This window comes from Lycium ferocissimum, chromosome 1, assembly GCF_029784015.1.
Source record: "Lycium ferocissimum isolate CSIRO_LF1 chromosome 1, AGI_CSIRO_Lferr_CH_V1, whole genome shotgun sequence".
NCBI lineage: Eukaryota > Viridiplantae > Streptophyta > Magnoliopsida > Solanales > Solanaceae > Lycium > Lycium ferocissimum.
Genome location: NC_081342.1, coordinates 64,644,403 through 64,665,016, shown reverse-complemented (window position 1 = coordinate 64,665,016; position 20,614 = coordinate 64,644,403). Strand labels below are relative to the sequence as shown.

Sequence of the window (20,614 nt, the reverse complement as noted above, 5' to 3'; positions counted from 1 at the left end):
GTATTTTTTTTTGATCTTCTTTTATTTTCATGACCATATGTTATCATTTTTCCCCTTGTCCCTTTTGTTGTTAGAATATGGGAGTTCTTAGGCAGCCTAATTGGCACTTGTACTTGTTATGTTTTAACATCCCGGTCCCCCTACTTCGTGAAGTTTCATCCAAACCCCTGAATTCGATGAATCCTAATCTTTTAATCGCCTCTGACCCTGTGTGTCTCTCACTTACCCTTGACGTGGAGGACACATCAGATCCACCTCAGATAAATACTGTCATATCATCATTTATTTTCACAAAAAAAAAATATTTGTTAAGTGTTCCAAATTTATCTATTTTTTGCAAAACTAAAGAAAAAAATATTCCCAAACTTTTGTCCTCTCTCTCTCTCTCCACGTTTTTGTCTCTTCCTTTTCCATACGGTGTCATTTTTTCTTTTCAAGGAGGTGGAGGTCTGTAAGAGCCAGCTTTTAGCAGCCTTTTCTTCTCTTGAAATGGATGAGTAGAATCATAATCGAAATGTGATAATGCCAAGTATTTGACATGGGTTAATATTTGATCTTTTTGTAAACCTTTTTTTGCCCCTTTTTTCATTCATTTATTTTAATTTTGTTTTTCAATCAAAGTTAGAAGGACTCACTCGCTTTATATGCGTGTATCTCACACATTTCTCCACCTCAGCCATAACAATGCCACTTAAGCTCAGTCAGATTTTAAAAAAGATTAGTGTTTACCGAGTTCAGGGGTGTGGATGAAATTCCGTAAAGTAGGGGGACCTGGATGTCAAAACGGAACAAGTACAAGTGTCAATTAGGCTTATTCTGCCTTAATGTTATGTTAACTTTTGAAGTTACACGAAATCTTGAAGGTTTCAAGTTGTGTTGATAGTACTGTTAATGGTCAATTTTGAGCTGACCTGACTGTTGAGAGAGTAAATAGAGTTAATGGGGAAATAACTTAGGCATGATGCATAAACGAGGTTTTCACCATTTGGCGCCGATTTAGCGAGATGCTCTTACAACTCCTAAGGTATGACAAAGAAGACCTCAATCAGTATAAGTTGAATACATAAATACAAATGTTGATGTGGCGGCGCACACATTTTTGAAGGTGTTTAGATGATCATTTTGTTAGTTGGAGTATTCAACTGACAAAGTGGAGACAAGTGAGGTGCACACGCTTGTATGCGACACCTAAAGTTGGAGAACTGCTGGCAGAAGTAGAAGTTTGAGGGTTTGTTTATGTATTATGCCAAAAATAACTTAAGGTAACTTCTATATGACTATGAGCCCATTTGGATTGACTTATAAGTTACTTAAAAAATTTTTAGTTTTTAGTATTTGGTTGGCGGGTACAAGTCATTTTGTGCTTAAAATAAATGTTCAAAATTAATTAATGGATTTGAACATTATCTAAGCAGACATAATTGAAAGCGAATTATAAGCGAACAAAATAAGTTGGACTTTTACCCAACTTATTTTTTTAGAACTAAAGCTTATAAACCTTTCTTTATATCTTTTTTGCCTCATCCAAACAGGCTCTATATCTGATATGAAAGTTAAGTTCAACTTTGAGTGGAAAAAGATAAAGGAACTCCAGAAAAATTCTCTCCTAGTCTCCTTCCTGTTTTCTACATCTCGAAAACGTTGTTGAATTTGTATATTAGATTGTGAAAAGACTAGATTCTCCTTTCTGTGTTCATAGTATTTTGATAGAATTTCATTATGTATCAAATTTCCTAACAACTGCTTTATGATTTTTTCCATATAAAGGATCTACCTTAGATCTCTATGATTATATAATGAATGCTCTATACAATTCAGTCTCCAAAATTTAGATTCAAAACTGAGGCTCTGTTGTGTTTAAAATAATTGTAGGTAAATATATTGAGAAAGGATGCCAAGTATCACAGAAGCCATTGACAAGAGAATAAGAAGCAGTTGGTGATGGGAAACGAAACTAGCATAAAAGCAAGTAGATGACAAAGTCCACAAATTCGAGGCTTCAAGAATTTTTCATGGAGTTTAAGTTCATTTTTATAAATTCGAACTTGAAGATTTTTAACTAATGGTCCTATTATTTCGCAAAAGCTTTTTTATAGTCACACTTGTTCGAACTTCAAGAACAATCACGAAAGCTGGAACTCTAGGACATTGCCGTGGAGTTCAAAAGAGGCATCATTAGTGAAATAATCATTCCACGTTTTTTATGATGTATATATCAGTCATGATACGTATATTTTATTATTCACTCATGATATATATTTTTAAATTTTATAGAGGTACCATTAGGAAAATAATCTTTTAATATTATTTCACTCGTGATATCTATTTCAAACTCCATGAAATCCTAACCTTTATTCGAACTTCATGAATAATTTGAATCTTTAATATTTATTCAAGGCTAAAGTCATCGACAGATCTTCAAATTTATCCGTGAAATTCATTTAGACCCCCAACTAAGACTCCTATCATTTGAACCCTCCAAAATCACTTTTACTGTGCCAGTTGGATACAAAATAAATATGCAACAATATGCAACAAAATTATTTTCAAACAAGTGATTTTGTAATTATAGGGCGTACTATCTAAAAATTACCTTCACTTGAAAAAAAGAAAAAAAAAAGTTAAAAAGTTCGGGTGGTGCTGTTGGTGAAGTAATGGACGGTGGTGGAGAAGATGATGGGGAGATAGAGAAAAAAAAATTGCTTTGTCTTTTTTTTCTTCCTGTTGACACTTGACATTTGGGACCCACATCAATGGCATATTATATGCTTGTCACGCTCTTTAAAAGAGTGGGCAACAGGCATAATGACATGTCAGCTCAATGTGTCTTTATGGCACAATAAATGTCATATTGGAGGATTTAGACGGTAGGAGTTAAAGACGGACCTATATGAAAGAAGTGCATGTGCACTTTCACCCTTCAAAAAAAAATTATGTATATATCTTGAGAAATTAGTATATATTTAATTGTGTCTTTAATAAATGAAAGTGTCTTTGGAGCACATTGGCGTTTATTGCTTCCCTTACGTATCATTCCGGATTGAACGAATGTCACTTTTAATTATTTTTTTGAGTCTATTTTTAGGAAACAATAAGCGTTAAATGAGCTCATCGTTCTTCTAGTCACTTGCGCGTATTTATGTTGCACATGGTAAATTTATCTCTATCTCTATCTCTTCATTTTCACTGTGTTAAATATTATTTATTATACTTATTTGACCTATATACTTATATTTTCATCACTGCTATGTTATTAGTGACCGATTCGATACAATCTAGATAATTTTACGGACAAGTTCGAAAGTCTACCGATGGCTTCAGCCTTTTTGATTCATTATCTCATAAAATTTGCTTATGAGTTTAAGGGGTTGGTCAATAAGCCAATTTTTATTCATATATTATTTCTTACTGAAAAAGTTATTTCTCCCAAAACAGACAATCTGACTGAACTCTGTTCAACTTTTCATTGGGAAGCTGCAAAATGTCATCTGCTTTTGCTGTCATTTTTCCCATCTAATTTCAATAATTTTTATAAAATTTAGTGAATTTTCATATATGTGTGCTGTGCCAAAAATGTTAGAAATCAGTTTAACCAGGTGGTAGACATTGCATTCTTCAAGTCTTACATGCCAAATTACTGCATCCCCCTGAACTGAATTTCAACTTTACACAGTATCTGTATTTTTATTTTATTTTTGCTGCCATGAAAATCCCTTCAAAGAAACCTCATTTCTTCAAACCCATTCAGCCAGGATTCAAGAATGGTCTTGTGAGTAATCCTTTCAGCTTCTTTTCATCTTTCCTTTGTCTACTATATGTTGCATGTATGATATGTAGGTGAAAGAATTTATCCCAGTAAAGATGAAACACTAAATTTAGAAAACCATAGTCATTACGTGTTAGAAAAATATGAAGACGGAATTGAAGAAGAAAGGCTTTGACGTGATACCGCTGTCCTTAAAGAGAGATTGCCAGTATATTCCTTAAGGTAGAAGCAATTCACTACTAAAAAATCTCTATTTTTCTACTGATTTCTCACTGAAAAATGTTTAGTGGATTTTCACTAAATATCGGTGGGAAAAACCTAAATAGTAGTGTTTTCACACAGAAAAATTAGGAACTTTTCCTCAGCATTTTAATAGAAATCTATTTCCCACCATGCGTTTTCCCAGTGAGCTGGTTCAAGGGAAATGATGTGGGAAAATTATGTTCTATAGCACAAATTTCCCACTGAATGTCGGTGGAAAAAACATCTGTTTTTTGTAGTGATTCCTTCAGTATTCAACAAAGCGCTAGTATACTGCAGATTTTTCTTACACTACTTCAGGATAGTCCTTATATTTATAGAACTAGAGAGCTGAATTTCCAGAATACTCATGCTCTTTCATGAACAGATGTGTCTATTCAATTTAAGACCTCCGAATATTACAAACTAGTTCAACATATTTAACTAGGTAGAAAAATTGTACAGTTTCAGGTCCTAAACAGAGCAGAACAGTGATTTGAGACAAGTTTATGTTGTATTGTAGAAAATTCCTATAGGTTTCTTCAAGTATCTGAAGGGACATGATCAGCATGGACATGCAATACTAAGAAGGGCTGGTAAAAAGTGGCCAGTGAAAGTGAATGGCCATCGACTGGAAGAGGGTAATTGGAAAGAGTTTGTAGAGGAGTATGATTTGCAATTGGGAGATATATTGGTGTTCAGACATGAAGGAAACATGGAATTTGATGTTTCCATCTTTGATTCAACTCATTGTGACAGAGAATATGCAAGGTGTATGCAAATGGAAGAAAAAGAAGACCATACTGTTCAAGAGACTTCCAAGAAATTTGAATTCAAAGGTAAGGTCTTCTTTTTGGTAATAAACTGTGAAATATTACCATACCAACAAATAAAAGTCAATACACTTAAAGAACACTCACTACATCCGACCACGTTTCTAGGAAGGGTGCCAGGTATAGTAAGCCTCAGGAAAAACACTAGGTACAAAGTTATTGCCTAGTTTGTTAAATACTGTCTCTTTTTGTTTCATTTATGATTGTAATGTTTCTTCTATCTTCTTTTCTTGGTCACATCAAAGCAATAACAGATCTTAGGCTTAAGACCTCAGACGTAACTACTCCAAAATCACAAATAGCTGCTTCAACGTCTGCTGATGCCAACCCTCATTTTATATCTACTATCAAACCATACACCATCAAAAATCCTGTTTTGGTAAGAATGATTTGAACAAAATTAGTAATAACACTAGCTGAAAGTTTTTTTTTTTTTTTTTTTTTTGTTGATAATGCGGTATTGATCTATATATTGGGATAAATTTGAGCAGTATCTTCCAATGGATTTTGTAAAATCAAGTGGCCTGATGAATAAAAGTGAGATGATTCTTGTCGATGAAAAGCAGAGATCATGGTCAATGTGGTTAGGGCGAACAGAACGTCACTTTGGAATTAAAAGGGGATGGCGACAGTTCAGTAAAGCAAATGGCGTTCAAGTGGGAGATACTTACAAGTTTGAACTCACCATCAATGGCACAATACCCGTAGCGCATTTCCATTGTGAGCACTTTCTTTTATCTTCTTTTAGTTTCACGACCACACTGTTTGTTAGTATATGTTGTTATTTTTCCTCTTTGTTCCTTTTGTTATTATAATATGGAGGTTGTGGAACCGAAAACAATTTGTACTGAGATTTTTGAATGTTACATGAAATCTTGAAGGTTTCAAATTGTGTTGATTGCACTGTTAATGGTCAATTTTGAGCTGATCCTGACTGTTGAGAGTGTAAATGGAGTTAATGGGAAAGTAACATAAGGTAACTTCTATATGACTATGTTATTAATGGCTTGAACCAGTATTAGCCAATGGGCCAGTTGAAGAATTGTGTAGGAGTCTCCGGTGGAAGCAGCAGCCCAACCCCATATTAAGTGGCTATGTTTGGGATCCAGGTTTATAAATAGAGCCTTGCCGGAGCAATAGGGGCATGCATCTTGTTGAGTAAATTGTTTTTCCTCTCATCACCATTCTGAGTTTGGGCATCTCATCCCCATTCTTAGTCTTGAGTTTGTCATTCCCCTTGTATCATCCTTGTTTTTTCAATTTTAGTACTTAGATTCTGCAGTAGCTATTGTCATTTGAGTTGAGTTGTATTTATGTTTCACTGTTCAAAGTAATAGAGAAGGTATTTGCTGATGAATCTGATTTGCAAGATGGCGACTCAAAGAAAGACACGGTGCTTGCAGACAATTCCCAACAATATATATGCGGGTTGCCTAGTCAAATTGTAGATATGCCATCATTTCTAGTTTCTTTTGCTGAACATGTGTATGAGGTGGAAAATAGGACCGTTCGATGGCAGACACCTTAAGTTTCACGGTGCCAGTACGCCATTCAAGAAGCATGCAGCCTGCCGAAGCCATGTCAACAAGTGAACAAATGCGATTGGTGCACATAGGCAGCTGAACATGCAGCGGTTCAACATTATGAGAGCAAAGAATTGCTAGGGTGTGGAAGAGGAGATCTAGAAAGAAAAGAGCTTACTTATCATCATCATTCCGTACTCTGAAAGAGATAATGAAGTAGTTTAAGATTATCCACAGCATCATTTAATTTTTCTTTTTCTTTTTTTACTTCTGGGTTCACTTTAAATTGTCTAGCTGCTTTAATATACCTATCAAGAGAGAAACTAAAGCTTGTTATGGATTCTATTTTGATGGCCTCTCAGCACCCTATAAAGGAACATGGTTGAAGTTGGACTTAACCTTTTGTTGGCACTGCTAAAGAAATTTCAGCATGTATGTTGTCTATTCAAGTTTCATTTGCTGACTAAATTTCTATGGGATGCTTCAGCAAAGACTCTTGCAGACTTTAGAAGTGTTGAAGAATAATAACCTTGATATAATCGTTGGTATTTTTACTGTTATTTGCAAACCAAGTAAAGAGAGAGCTAGCAATTCTAATGCCACTTTGAATTTCTTCTTTAATGTTGCTACTATTATGGGCCTAATGATTGTAATGTTTCTTCTTTCTTCTTTTCTTGGTTACTTTAAAGCAATGACAGATCTTAGGCTTAAGACCTCGAACGTGACTACTCCGAAATCACAAGTAGCTGCTTCAACATCTGCTGATGCCAACCCTCATTTTATATCTACTGTCAAACCTTACAGCATGACAAAAACTGATTTGGTGAGAGTGATTTGAACAAATTTAGTAAAAACCTTTGTTAATTTTGTTTTTTGTGATAATGTCGTATTGATCTATATATTGGGATAACTTTGAGCAGTATCTTCCAATGGATTTTGTAAAATCAAATGGCTTGATGAATAGAAGTGAGATGATTCTTGTTGATGAAAAGCAGAGATCATGGTCAGTGCGGCTAGGGCGAACGGAACGTCACTTTGGAATTAAAAGGGGATGGCGACAGTTCATAAAAGCAAATGGTGTTCAAGTAGGAGATACTTACAAGTTTGAACTCACCAACAATGGCACAATACCTATAGTGCATTTCCATTGTGAGTATTTGTTTTTAGATCTTTTCTAGTTTCATGACCATACTGTGTGTTAGTATATGTTATTATTTTTCCTCTTTGTTCATTCTCTTATTAAAATATGGGAGTTGTTGTGGTACCAAAAACAATTTTTACTGAGATTTTTAATGCTATGTTAACTTTTGAAGTTACACAAAATCTTGAAGGTTTCAAATTGAGTTGATTGTACTGTTAATGGTCAGTTTCCAAGATTTAGATTCAGAACTGAGGCTATGTTTTGTTTAAAACATTTGTAGGTAAATATGCTGTGAAGGATGCCAGGTATCACAGAAGCCATTGACTAGATATTGAAGCAGTTGGTGATGGGAAAGGAAACTAGCACTAAAGCAAGCAGATGTAATGTTTTTCGATCTAGTACATTTTGCTGTATCTCAAAAAACTACTTCGATCAGCTGTATGATACGTTCTACTTCTATTTGAAGTATCCTTTCATGCATTAATAGTAATTAGATTATGGTTGCCTTTTATATTCTTGCCCATTGTAATCACACCAGAAAAAAGGAAAAGAAGTAGAGATCTTGTGGGATCTTAGGGCTTTGGTCTAGTAATAAGAACACAACACGCAAATATGGGTTATACGAATGTCACGAGTTTGAAACATGCTACAACAAATGTCTTGTTTTTAAATAAAGAAAGGTGAAGGGGCAAGTTTCAAGGTTTGTCCACAAGAGTTTTGAACTATGTGCGATTGACTCTCGAGAAATATTCGATAAAGTTCATGTGGAGAAGTCTTATTTCGAGTTGTTTCCCATGAACCACTCATATTACCTGGTCTCGGAAGCATTGATTCTACTAGTTGACATTATCACGATCTAAATTCATAAGTCGTGATAGGCACCTAAAGAGTTACAACCGAATAGGTGAACTTACTTCTAAGTTACTGCAGTTAGGAATCAAAATGATACCATAAGAATGTATAAAAGTCTCCAATATGTTATAACTAACAGCGGAAGAAAACATAAGTACAATGTTGCCATCACAGTTAAGTGGCGGAGCCACACTATGCCGAGGGTGTTCATCCGAACCCCCTCGGCGGAAAAAAACACTGTTTTTATAGGGTTAAAAATATTTTTTATGTATATATATTAGATGTTGAACCCCCTTAGGCTTCTTCGTATGTTTACTTTTTTATATTATGAACCCCCTCGGAGGAAATTCTGGCTCCGCCACTCACAGGCCTGATACCTAAAATCAAGTCAGGAGCTATCTAAACAATTCTGGATACAGCTTTGGAACATTGTTCAAAAATTGAAGTAAAGCAATACATAAGAAAGGCTATGCCACTACCATAAACAGATGTGGTTGGCTCACCTCAGTTGCGATCCAAGATTATTACGAACTATATCAACTATGGCCAGCAGCTGTATTAGTACAGGATCTGCACAGAGCAATAAATGATCTGGTGAGCTAATACCTAGTAAATCACTGACCCGTCCCCCTGTTATACCCGTGGAGCAAGTCTTCAAAATACAATGCATACTATGATGAAGGTATAACACATACATCTAAATAAATAAGCATGTATAAATTAACAAACCAAATATACATGTCACATCACAATGTCTCAACATTTAATATCGCTTATGTGTTTCAACATATTATCCATATAGCACAACTTTGCCTGGATTGAGCTATGTGTTTCAGTAGATTGTTAACAGCGAACACTTATCTCATAAAAACTTAACCATAGTGCGTTATAGCAGCAGTCTACTGTGGTAACAACCTGACTAGCTATGCCTAGAAGTATACCATCCACAACAAGAATGATGCTAGCACCATCTCATCACATTTCTTCAAACAAAAGCACATAAAACAAACAGTGCAATCAAACAATATCAATTGATAGATATGAAGTCACATAATGATGATCCTCAAACACGTACGTATATCTCCTAATCAGTGCAACAGGTATATCATGTTTAACTTATCAAAATGAACAAAGAACATCATTTGTTAAGTGTAAAATTACGATGAGAAGTTAATTTGTGCACTAATAAAAAATATGTTTTTGAATTAGGCACAGAAAAGACACTTGGAAAGAATATTGGATTGTTTTAAAGCTAAAGTACCCTTGCAAGTTACTTTTAATGTTGTATCCATTATGAAGTGTGACCTAAGTAAGCAGTTCAAATTTCAGGAAAAATTCTTGAAGTTTTAATTTTTGTCGATTCAAACACCAAAAATTTTCATGGAGTTTGAATTCATTTTTATAAGTTTGAACTCGAGTCTTTTTTTAGTGAACTCCGTAATAAAGCTTCGAAGCTTTAACTTTATAACTTTGAACTTTAGAGGACGGTTCTGGAGTTTCATTCTTTTTTTATTAACTTTTTCCCAATGTGTCTCACTTACGAACACTGTTATACACTTTTTTTTTTTTTTAATAAAAAAACATTGTTAGACACTTAATATTACGTGGTGTGTTATGATATTGGTTCTTAGCAATTCTTGGCACGCTAAATGATATTTCTATCGTGACTGCACTTTTAAGTCCTAAAACTTCGCAAAATTTTCACAGACGGCAAGAAAACGTCTACTCATAAATGTTGTGTCATTAGTTTACTTCCACGATAGTTTTATTTACATATACTATTTACCTATTGAAAAAAGGGATGGATTCACGATGTTGTGGTTAGTCTTCTTTGCAATCTTTGGCAACAGATATTACTCCCTTCGTTTTAGTTTGACATGGTTTGATTAGACATAATTGTTGAAGGAAGAGTGGAAGAAGTGACTTGAAGGATCAAGGGCAGTTTAGTAAATTCCTTATGGTCTAGTCTTAACTACTTCACAAAGTTAGTTATTGTTCACAAAGTTAGTTATTGTTAGGAAGTTAGTAAGTTAGCTAAGAGTCATTATATATACTGATTGTATTGTATTAAAGATTAACACAATGCATAAGATTTTCTCTTTCTAATCTCAATCATCTTTCTTCTCTCCTCTCATTCCTTCTTCTTCTCTATTTCTATAATTCAAGCAAGTATCTAAACTTGCTGCTTGTTGATAAAAGAACATGGTATCAGAGCATTCTGATTCAACGAGCTACTGATTCAATTAGTTTTTCCAAGATTGTGATTACTAAAGCTTCCGCAAAAACCAAAACCTCAAGAACTCAAATCTTGACTCAAAGATGACTGGAAACAATAATGGGAATGGCACTACGACTGGGAATGTTGATGTCAATGGGGCTTCAACAGATACCAATTCATCTAACGCGAACCAGACTCTTGGAATCGATTATAATCATCCCCTATTTCTGTCGTCTGCCGATGTAAGTGGTATTCAAATCATCTCTTTTCAATTAACTGGCATTGAGAATTATGCAATTTGGAATCGTTCTATGCGTATTGCCTTGTTGGGTAGAAATAAGATGGGACTGGTTAATGGAACTGCTGAAAAAGAAAAGTTTCCTGAGTGTCTGTGGGATCACTGGGAACGTGTTAATGCTATTGTTCTTTCTTGGCTGATGAATGCTGTGTCTAAGAGTCTGTTAGGCGGGATTATGTATGCTTCGAGTGCTAGTGCAGTCTGGTTAGAGTTACAAGAAAGGTTTACTAAAGTTGATGGGTCAAGAACCTTTAATCTACATAAAGAAATAGCCACGTTAACTCAAGGAACTAGTTCAGTCTCAGTGTATTTTTCAAGACTCAAGGATCTTTGGGAAGAGTTTGAAGCCTTGGTGCCTGCACCAAGCTGTAAGTGTGAAAAATCTAAGGATTTCATTTTGCATCTGCAAAAATTGAAGTTGTTTCAATTCTTGATGGGTCTTAATGATTCATACAGTCAGGCTAGAAGCCAAATCTTGCTCATGAATCCTGTACCATCTATAAATCAGGCTTACTCTATGGTAATGAGTGATGAAAGTCAAAAATCTGTGTCTGCTAATGCTGGTATCCTTGGTACCAATCCTGCAACAAGTGTAGGAAATTATGAGATAGCTATGTACACCAGGGCTAATGGAAACAGTGGTCAAAATGGAACTGGTGGACACCAGAAGTTTAGAAAGAACTTCAATCTAATTTGTGATGTCTGTAAAATTAAAGGACATACTAGAGAGACCTGTTGGAAGATAGTTGGTTATCCACCTGAGTTGAAACACAAGAGAAGGAGGTTTGACAATAATGGAAGGTACAATAATGAGAATTCTGCGTATAATGTGGCAGCTGAGGATGAACCAAGAACCATGACAAATGTGCAGAATCATACTGCTCAGCCTGCTTATGAGTATGGTCAAAATACTAATGTGTATATACCAGGGGTATCTAGTCAAACAACAACAGGGTTCAATGGTCAAGGTCTTGCTCAGGCACAAATAAATCAAGTTGGGACAAGTGCTGCAAATCCTATCACTAGAGGACAGTATGAGCAGATCCTACAGTTGCTGAATCAAAAGAGTGGTCAGACTTCTACTTCTACTATGCAAGCAAATGCAAATGCTGCTGTTCTAAGTCAAAACAACACTAACATCAGTCCAGATGCTTTATCCACCTCTGAGTTACCAGGTATAGATGAAATAAAGGTGATGTTAGCACCTCACAATCCAGAGTGGATTGTGGATACAGGAGCCACAAATCACATGGCTGCTGATAAGGAGTTGCTACAAAAGGAAACAGTTACAAAAACTGCTATTCCAAAAAGGGTACATTTGCCTAATGGTGATGTGTCCCTAGTCACCCACACTGGCTGTAGTAATATATCAGCTAGAAGTAAAATATCTCATGTGTTCTACATACCACAGTTTAAGTTTAATCTATTATCTGTGGCTAAACTAACAAGAGAATTGAAGTGTTTTGCTTCCTTCTATCCTGATTTTTTCCTTTTGCAGGATCTCTTCACTGGGAGGGTGAAGGAGATTGGTAAACAAGAAGGTGGATTATACTTGTTGATGAGTGAAAATGCAGAGAAACACATTAGTCTAGCAGTTCAAAATTCAGAAGGACACACAGCCTCAGCAATTGACATAGAGTTGTGGCATAAAAGACTTGGACATACCTCTTCTATAGTTCTCAAGAAATTGTTTCCTTTTAGTATTCAGTATATCAAGGATAAAGTCACTACTTGTACTATCTGTCCCTGTGCAAAACAGGCTAGGTTACCTTTCCAAAATAGTAGTATAAAAAGCAATTCTTACTTTGATTTGTTACATATAGACCTTTGGGGTCCTTACAAAACTGCAACCTATGATGGCAATAAGTACTTTCTCACTATTGTGGATGATTACTCCAGATTTACTTGGATATTTTTACTCAAACAAAAATCTGATGTGTGTGTGTCATTGAAGTATTTCTTACAGTTTGCAAAAACTCAGTTTGACAAAACAGTTAAGATCATTAAGACAGATAATGGAACTGAGTTTGTCAATTCCATCTGTGACACTATGTTCAAACAGTTAGGGATAGTGCATCAAACAACATGTGCATATACACCCCAACAAAATGGGGTGGCTGAGAGAAAACATAGGCACATACTTGAAATTACTAGAGCAATCAGGTTTCAAGCAAATATTCCATTAAGATTTTGGGGGCACTGTGCACTTGCTGCAGTTTATTTGATAAATAGGCTACCTAGCTTAGTTATAAATAATACATCACCTTATGAGAGGCTACATAAGAGAAAACCTTCACTAAATCACTTGAAGATAATAGGTTGCTTGTGCTATGCTAAACATGTCAACCAGCATGATAAATTGCAGTCTAGGACTAAAATATCTGTGCATATGGGATATTCAGAGTTACAAAAGGGGTACATTCTATATGATTTGACTGACAAAGTATTCTTTATCAACAGGGATGTTGTGTTCAATGAAACAGTGTTCCCATTTTCGAAAAAAGAAGTCAATCCTGAACCTATTTTTGTAGACAATCATATCAACATTGATGACACACCAGCAAATCAATGCATAACACAAACCAGTCATACAGTTGCAAATCCAACCTCAACCAACACAAATGACCAGGAAAGGGTGCAAACAGCATCAGAAGCAGTACAACAACTTTTAGCTCAAAATCAAATACCACTTCAAGATGAACAACCTACACTTCAAATTCCAATACCAACACCAGTTGAACTAGCAATGCCTCAAGGTTCAGGGCAGCAGGAAAATGATAAGAGGAGATCAACTAGAGGCAAACAGCCTCCAATTTGGATGAAGGACTTTGTGTCACTCACTACTACACCAGATGCTCCATATGGGATAAATAAGTACCTTAGTTATGAAGGTCTAACAGCTAAATATCAAGAGTTCATCACTGCTTTCTCAGGTATTACAGAACCAAAAACTTACTCAGAGGCTATCAAAGATCCAAGGTGGGTGGAGGCCATGAAAACTGAGATAGCAGCACTACAAAATAATAATACATGGGAAATTGTGTCATTACCACAAGGGAAGATTCCTATAGGATGCAAATGGATTTACAAAGTAAAGTACAAATCAACAGGAGAGGTGGAAAGGTTTAAAGCAAGGCTGGTTGCAAAAGGATATAGCCAAAAAGAAGGCATAGATTATCAAGAAACATTCTCTCCTGTTGTAAAAATGAAGACAGTCAGAACTATACTTGCTTTAGCTGCTCAAAATCAGTGGCACATCCACCAAATGGATGTGTTCAATGCTTTCTTACAAGGTGATCTCTTTGATGAGATCTACATGGATCTACCTCAGGGATTTAACAGCCAAGGGGAGACAAGACCAGTTTGCAGGCTTATTAAATCCCTATATGGGTTGAAACAGGCACCTAGACATTGGAATGCAAAACTGTCTGAGGCACTACTGAAGTTTGGATTCAAACAAAGTGATTATGATCACTCACTGTTCACCAAGACTACAACTAAAGGAACAAGTATCATTCTAATCTATGTGGATGATATGCTTGTTACAGGAGACAGTCTTGAGATAATTGAAGAAACTAAAGGAAAGTTGAAACAGGCCTTCAAGATGAAGGACTTGGGAGAGTTAAAATATTTTCTGGGAATTGAGTTTGCTAGGTCCAAACAAGGAATCTTAATGCATCAAAGAAAATACACACTTGAACTCATCTCTGAAGCAGGATTAAGTGGTGCAAGACCAGCAGTAACACCAATGGACACTAATATCAAGCTAACTACTAAGCAGCTTGATGATCATATTCAGGCAACCACCTCAACTACTGTAAACAATGATCCCTTAGCTGATCAAGCAGCTTACCAAAGACTTATAGGGAAGCTATTGTACTTGACAATGACAAGGCCAGATATAGCTTATGGAGTACAGACCTTAAGCCAATTTCTACAACAACCAAAAAAATCTCACCTAGAGGCAGCCTTGAGGATAGTAAGGTATGTCAAACACCAGCCTGGACAAGGAATATTACTGTCAACTAAACAGAAGAACACAATCTCAGCATATTGTGACTCAGACTGGGCATCATGTCCACAGTCTAGAAAATCTGTAACAGGCTACCTTATCAAGTTTGGTGACTCTTTGATTACATGGAAGTCAAAAAAGCAGTCTACTGTGTCTAAGAGCTCTGCAGAAGCAGAATATAGAAGCATGGCTTCAACAGTCTCAGAGTTAGTTTGGCTTTTGGGATTAATGAAGGAACTTAGAATTCAAATAAGTCAACCAGTGGACATATTTTCAGACAGTAAAGCAGCAATACAAATTGCAGCCAACCCAGTGTATCATGAGAGGACCAAACATATAGAAATTGATTGTCACTTTATAAGAGAAAAAATCTGTCAAGGAGTAGTTGCAACCAAGTATGTTCCAACAAGAGAGCAACCAGCAGACATTCTAACCAAAGGGCTCAATAGGGCTCAACATGATTATTTTAAATCCAAGCTAGGAGTTTTCAACATATTTTCAAATCCCAGCTTGAAGGGGAGTGTTGAAGGAAGAGTGGAAGAAGTGACTTGAAGGATCAAGGGCAGTTTAGTAAATTCCTTATGGTCTAGTCTTAACTACTTCACAAAGTTAGTTATTGTTCACAAAGTTAGTTATTGTTAGGAAGTTAGTAAGTTAGTTAAGAGTCATTATATATACTGATTGTATTGTATTGAAGATTAACACAATGTATAAGATTTTCTCTTTCTAATCTCAATCATCTTTCTTCTCTACTCTCATTCCTTCTTCTTCTCTATTTCTATAATTCAAGCAAGTATCTAAACTTGCTGCTTGTTGATAAAAGAACAATAATGTTGAAGAAAGAAAAAAATACTTTTGAAATTTATCATCTAAAACAAATTTTAAATATTTGTGTGATTATAAATCATATTAAGATTTAAGAATAAAAAAATTAAAATTTGTGAGCTAAAATAAATTAAAAATATTTATGTGATCATAAATCATCTCGTTAAAAGCAAAATATAAAATTTAAAGTTAAATTAAAAAAAATATCACATAAATTATAACTAAGGGATAAAAAAATACTGAAAATAGTTATAGCTTTCGGTTCGAAACAGGACGATGATACGAAGAAGGGAGCTAATTGTAAGTACTCCCTCTATTTCAATTTAAGTGACTTATTTTCATTTTTTTATTTATCTCAAAAAGAGCATTTCTTTTATTTAGTGAGTTGATAATTCAAATATCATATATAGCAAGTTTATAATCATAAGATTCAAAGAACATTTTAATATATTATATACATCTTTAATTTAGAGCCATAGGATTTAAGATGCCTCTTTATTTCTTAAATTCTGTGTCTAATTAAATTAAGACAGAACGGAGGGAGCAATGGAGCATTAGTTAATCAGCCCAACACGTGTCTGACACTAATAAATATTGAAACCATTTTATTTTACCCAAAAAGTTAGATTTGCATTTTGGGCACACAAAGTTACATACTTTTCTTGTACTACACTAAACAGCATTTACTGAAGTGTACTGTCAATTACTTATCTAAATATCTATCTATACACCTCCATCATCCATTTCTTCTACCCCAATTGACTTGGAAGAAAATTCAAGAGAGAAAGTCATCAAAATTGCAGAAATGAATAACGCTATGGATATGACCATGTCACCACCACCATCAAATAACCACAACCATATGATGCACATGACGTTTTTCTGGGGGAAAAACGCTGAAATTCTCTTCTCCGGTTGGCCTGGATATAACAACAACATCGGTATGTACATCATTTTTCTTATTTCCTTTTCCGTGAGAGTGCAATTCATGTGACTCTATTTGACTATACACGAAGTTTAGAGCATTTTTGAAACGTAAAAGGATCAGATTTTCCCTTAGTACTCCAAATAAAAACTATATTTGTCCTTCATAATACTCAGAGGCTGATTCAGAATTTTTACTAAAGTGATCGAAAAATATAAAGAATTTGGACTATTTACGAAGTTCAGAGCTTTTTTTGAAACAGAAAAGGGTCAGATTTGCCCCTGTACTCTAAAAAAAGATATACTCCTATAAGTGGCATAGTTTGAATTTCGAGTGTCAAATAATTTAATTTTAATCGTGAAATCGGGTATGAATCTTTAAATTTTTGAAATGAAATTTATATATTTAAAAATTATCTTAAAAAACTATTATATAAATCATAACAATTGACAGTTTGAAATATTTAAAGGAAACAAGAAAAAAATTATTATAAAAAAAGACTTGTTTGAATATCAAAATTCAAAAGGTCTCACGTAAATTAAGATAGAGGGAATATTTGTCTTATGTTATACTTTTTCGACAAATTATGATTAAAGAAAAATTTGTTTGAATATCGAAATTTAAAAATTATGGGGAGAAGGGAGTATTTGTCTTTAGTTATACTTTTTCATGTATTTATCCTCTTTTTTTTTAATAAATTCATTCATCGTATAATATTCATAAATATTACATAGTAACTTATGTCGAGACTAGAGATACGTGATAGAAGCATGAATGGGATTTCCCTTCTCTTTTCCAGCCCACAAAAGAGGTCTTATGACCAACTTTCAGACCATATTTATCCTTGTCATTCAACTTTCAACTTTCAGGTATGTACATCCTCGCACTTTTCGTCATTTTCCTACTCGCCTTCTTCGTCGAGTGGCTCTCACACACAAATTACATCAAAGATGATGCTAACCACGTGGCAGCGGGTTTGATCCAGACCGGTTTATACGGTGTTAGAATTGGTTTGGCTTATTTGGTTATGCTAGCTGTGATGTCATTTAATGGTGGCATTTTTTTAATGGCGATTGCTGGGCATACGTTAGGGTTTTTGGTTTTTGGGAGTAGGGTTTTTAAGAAGAAGTCGTTGACTGCTTATGCTAAGGCATCGGATCTTCCTTCTATGCCTTGTAATTGTTGACAAATTGATATAAAGATATTTAGTAGAGTGTATATTTTTTATTTTTTTTTCAAATTATAAATAGATGTTTTGGACATAAGAATTGTGAAATTTGGAAAAATAATAGTATTCATTGTCAAGTTGAAAATGGTATACGAAAATTTGAGTTGTTTTTGGATATGAATATGAGTTGTTTTTGAATTTTTGTCGACTGATTTTAGGTGAAAATTGTAAAAATAGCTTTTTTGAATTTCAGAAAATTATAACAATTTTATGTCAGAACAGGTTTTCGGAATAATATGTGGGGGGAAAGTAATAACTATGCATAGGGCATCTTTTTGGGATATCTTGTAAGATTACTCACTTTTTTGATGACCAAAGATTAATTCAATTAGTGCAATCTATGAAGATTTTGATTAGGGATGTAGCATGAAAGTCCATACACCGCACCAAATGGATAAATCTGATTTAAGTCGGAGAAAATTACTGAATTAGCAGTTTGGTTTGATTTAGTTTCGTTATTAAAAAAGAACATAATTAGTTGGGTTTTGTATTAATTGAAAAAAGGTCAAATCGATATTAAACGAACTAGTAGATGTTTACGTACACATTTTTGAAGTTAGTTTGCGCATAAAAATAATACTACTTCTTTAATATTTTCATAATATTTTGCTTAAAAATTTTAACATTATGTTTGGGCTTGTAATTGTATCTCACTATTCATATAAGTAACTTAAATAAAGTCGGAACCAAAATCAAATGTTTTTACCTCTGTTCATATATTAACTTAAATACAATTATTACACGTGTCTCCTACAAAATTCATCCATTTTAATTTAAAAATTTCGTGGTTAAAAAGTTAGAAAGAGTTTCTTCTAAAAGTTGAAGTTGAAGTTGAATTTGAATTTGTCGATGTAATGTGCGGAAATTTTCTCCTTTTATGGTTGTGGTTGACAATTTTGTGTGTAATTACTTCCTCCATCTCATGTTATTTGGTCATATTACTAAAAATATATATCTCAAATTATATGTTCATTTACAAATCAAGATAAAATTAATTAGACCTTTTTCATCTTACTCGTAGTATTAAATGTTCTTGAAATGATCAATATTGATTAGAATATATTTATTAGAGAGAAATAGGATAAGATAGTAAAATAAATTTTTTATTTGTGATTTTTTAAAGAGCGTATAAAGTAGAAAGTAGCCAAATAATATGGGACGGAGGGAGTATTTAAAATCAACTGGACTAAGTATGATTGCAAAAAGCAATATGGCATTTACAAGTTTCACAAAAATTTAATGTAAATGCTTTGCATCAAACCACAAAAAATTCTGAATAATCGAGAAAACCTAACAGTCAGATTCTTATTAGCTTAGTTTGATTTAGGTTATACTCCCTCCGTTCACTTTACTTGTCTGCTATTCTCTTTATAAATTTTTATTTTTATTTGTCAATTTTCACATATCAAGGTATGATAAATTTTTTTTCTGTTTTATCCTTAATATTTATTACTCATTTCAAATTATTTTTTTAACTCCAATGCAATTATACACCATTTAATAGGGATATTGTGATAAAATACCTATCTTAATTATTATTATTTAAACAGAGTAAAAATTCAAAACGTGACAAATAAAAGTAAACGGAAGAAATAAATATAAAAGATCAATACAATTAATTTGATTAATAGTAAATGAAAGATCCCAAACCAACGAGATATTTATACACCCCGAATCTCACGTTATAGACTTTGTTGAGTCTCCCTTAATGAACCATAAATGAGGGACCCAAATTGGAATAAGTCTGAATCAGTCAATTCTGAACTTCCGATGGTCAAACAGAAAAATAGATACCCCTCCATTTCAAAATAAGTATCTCTTTTAGCTCATGTACACTCCTTAAAAAATTATTCACTGCTAAAAAATTAGAAGTATTTTTACCAATTTACCCCTAATTAATGCTTAGAAAAAGAAAAGTTATTTAATGATTCTTAATTATAAATAAGGGTAAGTTTGGAAGAATAGGATTAATTTCTTCTTGAAATCCTAAAGCGTCACTTATTTTGGAACAAAATAAAAAGCCTAAAATGACACTTATTTTGGAATGGAGGGAGTACATATGATTTTATAGGTTTTTATTTAAAATATTTGATTAACAAATTATTGACTTATTGAAACAAGATATTCATTTTTTTTTTTTTTGCTTCAAATCATAATAACTGAGATGTCTTGCAAGGTTTTTTTGCCTTATTTTTGTGCTGACATAGGAATTCAATTACAATATTAACGAATATTCTGACGTATAGATATGGTTCTTAGGGTTTTTTTTTCCTTCAAAATGCATTGAAAGTTTTTCTTTTGATTTTCGCCCTTCAACGATGCTTTAAAAATCAAACTCCCCCTTAACTATGCAAAATTAGTCTTCCCCCCCCCCCCCCCGAACATTATCCTATGCAATGTTTATTTTACCCTTGCTATTTTCAAGCCTTCATCTATGTAATACCTTTTATATTATATAAAATTTATTTTTAACTTAGATATTTATAATTTTCCATAATTAGTTGGGTTTTGTATTAATTGAAAAAAGGTCAATCCTTTAACTTAAATTTTTATTGATTTAAGTTGATTTAGTTTATAAATATAAAAAATCAACGAAAAGTCCAAACCAACGAGATATTTATACACCTCGAATTTCGACGTTATAGTATTGGGTGAGACTCTCTTAATGAGTCATAACTGAGTCACCCAAATTGGAATAAGTCTGAATCAATCAATTCTGAATTTTCGATGGTCTTTACTCTTTAGGGGGTTTA

The 20,614-nt window shown here is 33.9% G+C and overlaps 3 protein-coding genes across 4 annotated transcripts in view; all 3 read left to right on the top strand.

The window, feature by feature from the left end:
• LOC132057346 (B3 domain-containing protein REM17-like) overlaps positions 1-2,264 on the top strand; it is a 13,025-nt gene extending 10,761 nt beyond the window's left edge. Inside the window, exon 4 of the mRNA XM_059449914.1 lies at positions 1,873-2,264. Coding sequence (XP_059305897.1) covers positions 1,873-1,928 — 56 coding nt within the window. The 3' untranslated portion in view covers positions 1,929-2,264. The remainder of the gene's footprint in view (positions 1-1,872) is intronic.
• A 1,063-nt stretch (positions 2,265-3,327) lies between these two features.
• Positions 3,328-20,614, top strand: part of LOC132057223 (B3 domain-containing protein REM10-like) — a 45,466-nt gene continuing 28,179 nt past the window's right edge. Inside the window, exons 1-6 of one of the 2 annotated variants that reach the window (XM_059449727.1) lie at positions 3,328-3,769; positions 4,530-4,845; positions 5,085-5,218; positions 5,331-5,559; positions 7,061-7,185; positions 7,283-7,511. In XM_059449727.1, coding sequence (XP_059305710.1) covers positions 3,704-3,769; positions 4,530-4,845; positions 5,085-5,218; positions 5,331-5,559; positions 7,061-7,185; positions 7,283-7,511 — 1,099 coding nt within the window. In that variant the 5' untranslated portion in view covers positions 3,328-3,703. Of the gene's footprint in view, positions 3,770-4,529; positions 4,846-5,081; positions 5,219-5,330; positions 5,560-7,060; positions 7,186-7,282; positions 7,512-20,614 lie in introns of both variants that reach the window. The other variant, XM_059449719.1, reaches the window with a different exon arrangement.
• LOC132030572 (copper transporter 6-like) lies at positions 16,344-17,893 on the top strand. The gene is made up of 2 exons (XM_059420271.1): positions 16,344-16,649; positions 17,503-17,893. Exons 1-2 carry the CDS (start codon positions 16,514-16,516, stop codon positions 17,817-17,819), a joined length of 453 nt encoding a protein of 150 aa, XP_059276254.1. The 5' UTR covers positions 16,344-16,513; the 3' UTR covers positions 17,820-17,893.